This window comes from Arachis hypogaea, chromosome 1 (genome assembly GCF_003086295.3).
Source record: "Arachis hypogaea cultivar Tifrunner chromosome 1, arahy.Tifrunner.gnm2.J5K5, whole genome shotgun sequence".
Classification (NCBI taxonomy): domain Eukaryota; kingdom Viridiplantae; phylum Streptophyta; class Magnoliopsida; order Fabales; family Fabaceae; genus Arachis; species Arachis hypogaea.
The window spans coordinates 108,257,489-108,266,988 of NC_092036.1; the positions used below are offsets into that span (position 1 = coordinate 108,257,489).

The 9,500-nt window shown below is 35.5% G+C and overlaps 1 protein-coding gene across 1 annotated transcript; it reads right to left on the reverse strand.

Moving 5' to 3' along the window:
* Positions 1–1,811: 1,811 nt before the first annotated feature.
* On the reverse strand, positions 1,812–7,775 carry LOC112708734 (uncharacterized). The gene is given in 5 exon segments (XM_025760676.3): positions 1,812–2,507; positions 4,981–5,173; positions 5,290–6,148; positions 6,151–7,100; positions 7,429–7,775. Coding segments are annotated over 4 exon segments (2,022 nt in total). The 5' UTR covers positions 6,902–7,100; positions 7,429–7,775; the 3' UTR covers positions 1,812–2,288.
* Positions 7,776–9,500: the final 1,725 nt, after the last annotated feature.

Here is a 9,500-nt window from a genome sequence, read left to right on the forward strand (position 1 = left end):
CCAAGTGTGTGAAGGAGGAGAACTCCAGGAAGATCTGCAACTCGGGAGGCTCCGTCCGACTTGTGCTCGCGAATGAATGGGGGGTAGTACCTGCAAAGACACTCCGATGCCTAAGTTAGCAAGAGTGTAAGCAGGTCTAGAGAGTATTGGACTTAGAGATACCTGAGGGGTGTCAGTGTATTTATAGTGGTGAGCCAATAACCACCGTTGGAGTAGTGCCGTATCTTTAGGGTGCTAACCGTCCCTATTATCTTGGGGAGGTTAAGATATGGCTTTATGAAGCGGTTAGAGAGATTTTAGGGGCGGTTACTCATTTGAATGAGTGTTTATCAGCCAGCTAATCTCACGTCCGACTTCTTCAGACCAAGTCGTGGTTGATACCGACTTCTTATGTGAAGGTCGGTACTTAGCTAGGCTCTAATCCTTCAGGTTAGGCCTTTTTGTTGGACCTGGGCCTTTGCATTGGGGCAGGGTATGAACAGTATTCATATTAAAATATAAATTATATATTTTAACTGTTTTTAATATTTTTAATTATAAAAAGATTTAATTATAATATATACTATTTGTAAACTCATTTTAAGAATATAAGTTACTAATAAGGTTGAACACGGTTGACACATAATATGATAATAGTATTTAAATGTGTTTAAGCGTGTCCGCAGAAGCATTTTGTATATTTTTTATTAAAACACGGTTGGACTCACAAGACACGGATGTCAGACAAGTGTCAAATGATCGTGTTGTGTCCAAAATGTATCTTATACGTGGACATTGCAACTTGAAGAAGTGTCTATGCTTCATATCTTTAGACAGATCCTTCCTATCATTCTACTAGAATTAAGATAAGATCTTGTATTTAATTATGTATTCATCCTATCTTTAATAGTTTTATTAGGCGTTCAAACTAACAAAAAAAAAAGGCATTATCTCTAAGTATAAATATAACTACTTCAACTCAAGAAGAGACAAAATAAATTGATAAGTTTCAATAGGTAACAACGTTGGTCGTATTACTTTAATTCAAAAAATGAATATAGTACCAACAAATAAAACAATCCTAAATAGATTTTAATAAAGACAATTCTCAACATTAGTATCTTTTACTATAATAATATAGAAGGTTTAAAGACAAATTTTATCTCATATTAAATTGTACTTGCTCAAATCGATTTTAATATAAAAGTATGAGAGTTCAAAAGGTTTATTCATGAATCATTAAAAAATATCTACAAATTCAAGTACCAATATTGTTTAAAATGAAATGTTCGAAAACATAGGATCCTAATATAAATATTTTAATTTAATCACAAATTATGTATTATTATCGATAAATAATTGTTCTATTTTAAAAATAAATAAAATAATTATTCATTGTTTTCGACATTAAAAACAGTTAAATTTAGATTTAATTAACTTTGTCAAATTTATATAACGATAATTGTTATGTATTTTTATTTAAAAGTTTCAAAAAATTATTTTATATATTTTTGTGTATATTTCTCGGCGCAAGACACGGATACATATACTAGTTCACTTTAATAATCCACTTTTACTTATTCATGTCTAGATGTTTGGACATATTTTTTTTAGAATGTGCAAAAAATATTAAGTAATTAAAACATGGATGGTGCAATTCAACTCACAAATCCTAATGAAACTACCAAAATAGTTTATATGAAGAGACAGAGTTGACATTTATCAGGATACCCTCTACTGGCCAAGTTACAAAGGCACATAGAGAAGTTTCAGAATTTACAACCATAACCAGAACATCCAAGTAAAGAATTTTAGCCTTGAGAGACAATTCATTGCATAAAACTCAGAATTTTTGAATTGCAGAAAATTTTAGCAAAAGCTTACACAAGGTGAATAATTTACATCTTGATCCATCATAATAGAAACGATGTGAAGCGACAGTTTTTGCCAATAGAGACAATCAACAAAACCTCACAGGTTTATAACAGAATCGAATTTCCACGTATGTTTCTCAAGGGGACGACATATTGTCCCGCCCCCGCTGCTTGATGTGGAGGGATCAATCAAACTGTGGTTATTGCACAGTTCTCTTCCAGAGATGGAAAAATTCGCGTATATGTTCTACTAACATGAATTCATGATCTACAAAGGAAAATGGGATAGTCGCGAAAATGTGTGATACCCCATGACTTGTCGAAAGACAGCGAAACTCTCAATCAGAGAGACGTAGCCTTTGAATTTACCAGAAATCTCTCCGTCAGAAGCAAGAGAAGACCATAATATCGAAGATCGCATGTTTCATGCTATTCTTATTGTTTGGGTGATGTAGAAGAGACGACCTGTATGAGTGGATGCCCTGGAAGTTTCTTCAATTCTGGACTACCATGCAATAGGGATGCCCTTTGTGGATTCGAAAGCATGATTTGTTGCATGTCCTTTGAAAGTGCATTGAAAACTGCCTGAAGGTCTCCCATTAGTTTCTGACAAGTTGCCCTGGAATCAAGACCTCCATTTCCAGATTGCTGCAGCTGGTAATTGCATTCAACAGAGGTATAAAAGCAATGTTTATGTTTCATTCACAGCCAAAAAAGATTGAGTATTGTCATATCATATTCTGCAGCAAATTATGTAATGAATAACAATGTGTTGCTAAAAGCATAGTCCGCTGCAAAGGGCCAATGAAATTTTGTAGCTATTCTTGAGCTTAACTAATGGTGTACCCCACCAACTGAAAAAAGTTTCTTCAACGCTAAACTTGTGAAATGTAGCAATATGTATTTAGTCGTCAAAGAACACAACAATCAAAATAAAACCTTTCCCACATGGTTAAGTCAGTTATCTAAATTAAAGGATGACATTGAGCCCTATCTTAAACAACTTTTTTTTATTACTATTATAAATAACAGCTGATAAACAAAAACCATGTAGTCGGCCTCACGAAGTGGGATAAGACTCTATTGTTATGGTTGTTAATAAATAACTTAAATAAACACACAAAGCAACTTGATAAACTCCATTTTATCATTATAAATTGTGTTAAAAAGTATGGAGTTTATCAACAAACTTGCACAATTTTAGTTAAATTAATTGAGTTTTTCGAATCTTGCTTCCAACGAACTTGTGTGTGAGAAGCATGCTTTTTTTGTGCTCCTAATCGTTAATTTCATGGTTCCTTTTTATGCCATTTGATGCCGTGACCAATTTCATTTAAGTGTTTCAGGGTTAAGGTACTTCAATGGCTTCAAAGGATCAAAAAGAATGGAGCGAAGAAGCGAATTTTGGAAGCGATTTGGAGTGGAGATTGCTGAATGCTCGCGTGGGCAAGCATACCTCACATGGGAGACTTTATCGCGTGGGCAGCCGTTTCTCGCTTAGGCGAGTTTCCCGCGTAAACCACCATATCTCGAGTACGGGAGATTCTCACGTGTGCGAGCAATTTCTGCATGCGCGAAAAACCCCCCACGTGCCTAGTTTAATGAAACACGTGCATCCTCATTTTTTGGCTTTCCAAAGGCCCCCCAATTGCTATATGTTGATGTATTTTGATGCCAAGAGGAAGGGGGGAAGGGGGAACTCTCATACACTCACCATTTTACATTTTTCTTAGTTTTGTTCATAGTTTTAGTGAGAAAAACTCCAACTTATCTCTAGGTTTTCTAGGGTTTAATTCAATTTTGCTACTAGTTTTGAATTTTGCTCTTGTTTTAGTTGTAGTTTTGACACTTGTTCTCTTGTTCTTGCATTATAATTCTCTTAGAATTTGGTGTTAGTTTGCCTTCTTCCATTTTACCATTCTATGAACTTGGTGAATTCTTGGTTTATATTAATGAATTGGATGTTTTATAATTTATTCATTTTTATTTATTATTGTTGAATTCTCATGGTGGATTGTCTTAGTTTTTGCTATTTCTTCCAATTTATCATGTTTTACTTTTATGTACACCAAGTGTTTGATGAAATGTTTACTTTGATTATGAAGTGGATTTACCTTTTCTTGGCTTAGAGTTGAGGAATTAGGGGACCTTGAGTCATTGATGTTCAATATTGATTAGTAATTTAGAGTTATTAGTTGATTTTGTTTCACTAACGCTAACCTTTTACTAAACTCAATTAGTAAGTTGGTTAGGATTTGTGAATTAAGATCAGTTATGCCTACGTCACTTTCCTCAATGTTTGGAGGTTGACAGAGTGGAATTAACTCTTAACAATTGTCATCTTTGTGGTTAATGACAAGGATAGAAATTCTTGACTCTCAACCCTAGCCAAGATCCTTTAAGAACTTGAATTGCACCTCTTTATTAGTTCATTGCCTTAATCATTTCTATCTCACTTTAGTTGCTTTATAGTGTAGTTATCGCTTTAATTGTTTCCCTTTATTCCATGTTTGCCTAGTTCATCATTTACTAATTAATTTCATTTTCTTGCAATTTAATTGTTACGTGCTCTTTTAGTTTCTAGTTGATTTACATTCCCGTAATTGGGTTCAAACCCCGATTTCCATAACCAATGATGTACATCCTATTGCAAGTCCTAGGGAGAACGACCCAGGATTAAACTCCCGGTATTTGATTTGAATTTGTGACATTTTCACTAAACTTTGAAGAGCGTTGAATTCCGGTTTAGAGCTACGACGAATCTTGAGCTTTAAACTTGTGAATTTTCTAAACTGGTATTTAGCGCTTGTCACAACTCCCACTTAGTTGACTCAGTTACCTAAGTTCTATTCTTACAGAGGCTTCCACAAGTCTTTTCTTCATATGATCAAACCATTCATGACAAGATTCTACAATTTTTTCCACAATAAGTGCTTCAACCTTTTTTTTTTTTAACATTCTGTACAATCATTTGTAATCCTATCTTGTTTAATGTGTCCACTCATCCTAAATAATTTATTATATGTAAAAGCAGCATTGTTCATTCAATGTTGAGAAAAGGCCAAGAGAAAGGCACAGTGAAGCAAATTAACTGCATAACTGAAAGGATATTAGGAGGGTCGGTTACCTGTACTTCTCTAAGTAGAAATCTCTCTATTACACCGAAGAAATCCACAATTTCCAACTCAGACATTTTAGATATAAGCTGTTGTATGTCAGCTTTCATTCTTGCATGCCTCCACAGCCTATTTTGTTCTTGTTCAGCTACAGCACGCCTCCTTTTAAACCAAGGCATAAAGTTTGGTCCATTCAGGAATCGCCTGATAAGAACATGCAAGCAAACTCGTGAAGAAAAGGTCACACTGTAAACACTATCGTATATAAAGGTTGGTAGCAAATGGTAGCACGAAAAAATAGCGTAAAGAAAATTCCTTACGTGTAGAAGTCAAGCCAGTTAGATCTCATTCGCTTTAGTAAGAACTTCCCTGGACCTCTGGCTGATAAATTTGCAACAAATTCATCAGCATTAAATGGAGGCAGAGGAGGAGGATCTACATATGGAGAAGATCCTTCAGATGGAGCAGTAGTCCTAAAATATGGACCAAAAGGGGCCAAAAAATTGGTAGTGAGCTCCAAGAAATGCCGCCGTAATATCTCATTGTTAACAACTGACATTGACTCCTCAACTCTTGCCGACACTCCAGCATCTATTAGCCTATTTAAGATAGAGGTATCTGGCTTAGTTGCGGCAGAGTAGGTACTCCAAATGGCTTCCTTATGTTCTGTCATGAGACAGAGCGGACCATCCCTACGAAGCTTTACTGCACCCAATAAACTTGAAGGAGAAAACTTCTTTAGAGAAAATTGTTGAAGCCCAAGGCCCTCGGATCTACCAGGAATTCTTCCAGTAGACTTAGCTGAGAGGGAAACTCTGTTCGAATTAGTAGGAGGGGTACCAACTGAGACAACATGTGGAATGTTACGGAGAGCTTTGAGGAAGAAAAGGTTTGTCACCCCTAAAACCATTGGAGGGAAAGCCTCCCCTTCTCGAATTGAGTTCAAACGGGCAAACAAAGGGTCATGGATAGTGAAATAGGGTCGGAAATCAACACTGCAAAGTAATGGTGAAACCAAACTCACAAGACTGGCAACAGCCTCACAACACTGGGAAGGTGTGGGTGCAATGATGAGAATGGGTTCACCAATTAGCAACAACTCCCATAATATCCAAAGCTGCAATAGCAGGCTACGAAAGGTACCAAAAAGATCCGAATCATGGAAGAGTCCCTGGGGATAGATTGATTATTAGGAAGAAGAGGTGCCATAGAATAAGCTGAATCGTCAACAGATGCTCCATCTTCCACGGGCAAGCTATGCGCAGGTGGCAAGTTCACTTTAAGTGTTGCATTTCCAATTGGAAGATCCATTAGTTTACCAGGAACAGGAGCAGGCCATGTCGACACATAAGCAGCAATATGCTCGAGTGCTTTTTTACCCATGTCAAAATATAAGGGACCTATAATCTGTAACAAAGGCCTGAACACACTAGAATAAGGACTGTGAGACAGAATGACCACAGACTTTTGCTCCCCTCCTCGTTTTAGCCTCTCATCATGTCTCTGTCTGTTAAAAACAAAGCCATACATGTATTTCGAAACATTATCATCGCTTGTACTCGATAATCTTCTACTAACATTCTTTTTTTCTATGGAATTCGAAGGAAACTCCTTGCCAGCTTCTGTTATCTCTGAATGAGTAGCATTGCTGGTTTGAGATTTAAGGCGCCTGGGAAATCGGAAAAAGAATATACAGTCATGGACGCTTGATCGGTTATGCTGCTGCGAAACAGAATCGGGAAATGAATTATAAGCAACTTCAAGCTCCTCCTCCTGTGTAAGACATCCTGGCGGGTAACACACTTCTACGAGTTGGCCTTGTTCAAGGTCAAATCTTATAGCACAAAATGCAACAATCCATCTCTGTAAAGATTCTGGATCAAGATTAGGACTTTGTTCTGTTTTAACTTTGAAAGAAGGAGACCGACTCATATCCGAGAGAAAACACTAGCAATACCAACTCGCATTGATCAAAATGCCGTCATCAACACCTTTGGCAACCATTTTGGGCTAGAAAACCAGCAGCACCATCATTGATCAAACAAGTTTAATCCAACTTTTACACTTCAAATTTAAAATTCTCTATGCTCTATTTTATTTCTTCTCTCCCACTCAATAGAGAACTTGCAGCCTAACAATAAACCCAAAACAATGCATTAGTTTGCAGATATGGTTGTGTAATTGGGAGAAGTAATTAACAACAAATTAGCATGATGTAGCAGAAACCCCAAAACGAAAAGATAGCAACTTTGGGAGGGAAAATTGCAACACAAGTTCAAACCATTCTACTCAACTACTTGTTTTACTTTGGTTAATAGATAAACAAGTTTTTCAGAACCAAAGAAAGCTTATGCAAGATCCACAATTCCATAGAGTCTGTCATTTTCCCAGCAACAAAATGAGGAGGAAAAACAAAAGGAATTCATTTCCAAACAAGAAGATCATTTCGAATGGGATACCTGAAAATTGGAACTTTCGGAACACAGATACTGTTCTTGGGAAGAACCAATCTGGATCGGTACAAACGTAAACCAAAACTGATCGGAAACAATGGAATCTCTGGGAAATCAAACAAAGTTTCGAGTTTTAGGCATTGGCCCCAGCAACTGTGGCTCCGGATTCATGAATTTCGTTCCACACTGAAATGGGTACCCAAATCTATGAACTTCCTGTGGTTTTTGGAGAGAACCGCATACATGAGCAATTAAATGCAGAAAAGGAGATTAATTAAAAACAAACAAACATGAAGAGTATTTTGTTTTCTTCTATTTGTTTTTAGTTTCTGTTTTTTTTTTTTTTCATTTTCTTTTTGGGAGCAATGCAAGGGGTAGAAATTATAACAAAATTACCGTTTTGTATATGCTATTATGCTTATCCCCCAAACGGGAATGATTAAATACTATTATTATTATTATTATTATTATTATTATTATTATTATTATTATTATTATTATTATTATTATTATTATTATTATTATTATTATTAATTTATGAATTTAATTTTGATGAACAAAAGTCTTACTATACATAATTGTTCGTTTTGAATGATTATTTACAAAAATAATATAAAAAATAAATATTTTGATTAATATTATTATATAATTAAATATAAATATAAATTTATTTTATATTAGTAATGTATTAAAATTAAAGTTTATTATTATTATAATTGGTGATAAATTTATTATTATTATTATTATTATTATTATTATTATTATTATTATTATTATTATTATTATTATTATTATTATTATTGGTGATAAATTTATTGTTTATTTAAATAAATTTAATTTTTATGCATGATGAGTTAAAAAAATTATACAAGTAACTATTTTTGTATTGTTGCATAATAAGTGAAAGAAAACTAATATGAATGATAAGAGAATACACTGAAAGTGTAAAGAAAATAAGAAAACGTATATTCAGTTATAAATAATGTTACAAGTCAAATTCAATCTCATGGTTTATAATAGTGATGTTAAGTACTATTTTCGTCCCTAAGGTTTGGGGTGAAAATTAAAATCGTTCTCGAACTTTTTTGTTATTAAAATCATTCTCAACGTTACAAAATATTATAAAATCATCTTTTTCCACTTTAATTTTTTTTACTATATTACCCTTTATTATTAATAAAAATAATTAAAAATAACTGAAAAATTAAAACAAAACCCACCGCCTCACCCCACTCCCCACTTCCCACTCCCGACTCCCGTAACCCCCTCACCCCCTCGCTCCACTCCCGTAACCTCCCACCCCCTCACCCCACTCCCGTAACTCCCATCCCCTTCTTCATGCCCCTTTTTTCAAAATCCCAACTCTAACTCCAACCTCAATTTTTCTTCTTGTCGCCGTCGCGCCCTACTTATTCGTTTCTAGGGTTTGCCGCCACCACCGCCGTCGCGTCGTCATCGGGAGACTACGCCGTCGCGTTGTCATCGGGAGGGAGACCCCGCCGGCGCTGCTTCTTCTTCTGTGACTGCCTCTGCTTCTTCTGCTTCTTCTTCTGTGACTTTTTAATTTTTTTTAATTTCTGTTGTTTTGCTGTTTTTGGATCTGAAAACTGAAATTGTGGTTGATGATTATTGAATTATTGTTTATTAAAATTGCTGTGATTATTGAAATTATTATGCTTCTTCTGCCTCTGATTTTTTTTGTTGATTTATTTTGTGAATGTTGCTGTTAATTTATTTTGGGACTATTGTTGTTGGTGAAAAAAAAGTGTTGTGAGTAATGAATGGCTATGGTGGCAGAGGTGATGGTGGTGAGGAAAGGGAAAGGGAGGAGGTGGAAGGGGATTGGAAAAGAGTGAGAAGCTGGAAAGGGATTGGGGAAGAGTGAGAAGATGAAGGAGAAGAGGGATGGATGTCCTCCGGCAGTAGTAATTGCCACGGCGAAGGTGAGAAGAAGAGGGTGATAGTGAAGAGTAGAAGGAAGGGGATTGGGGGAGGGGTAGGGGGAGAGACTGAAGAAATGCTGGGGAGTGGGTGAGGTGGGGTTTTGCTCTTTTTTATTTAAAATATTATTTTTATTA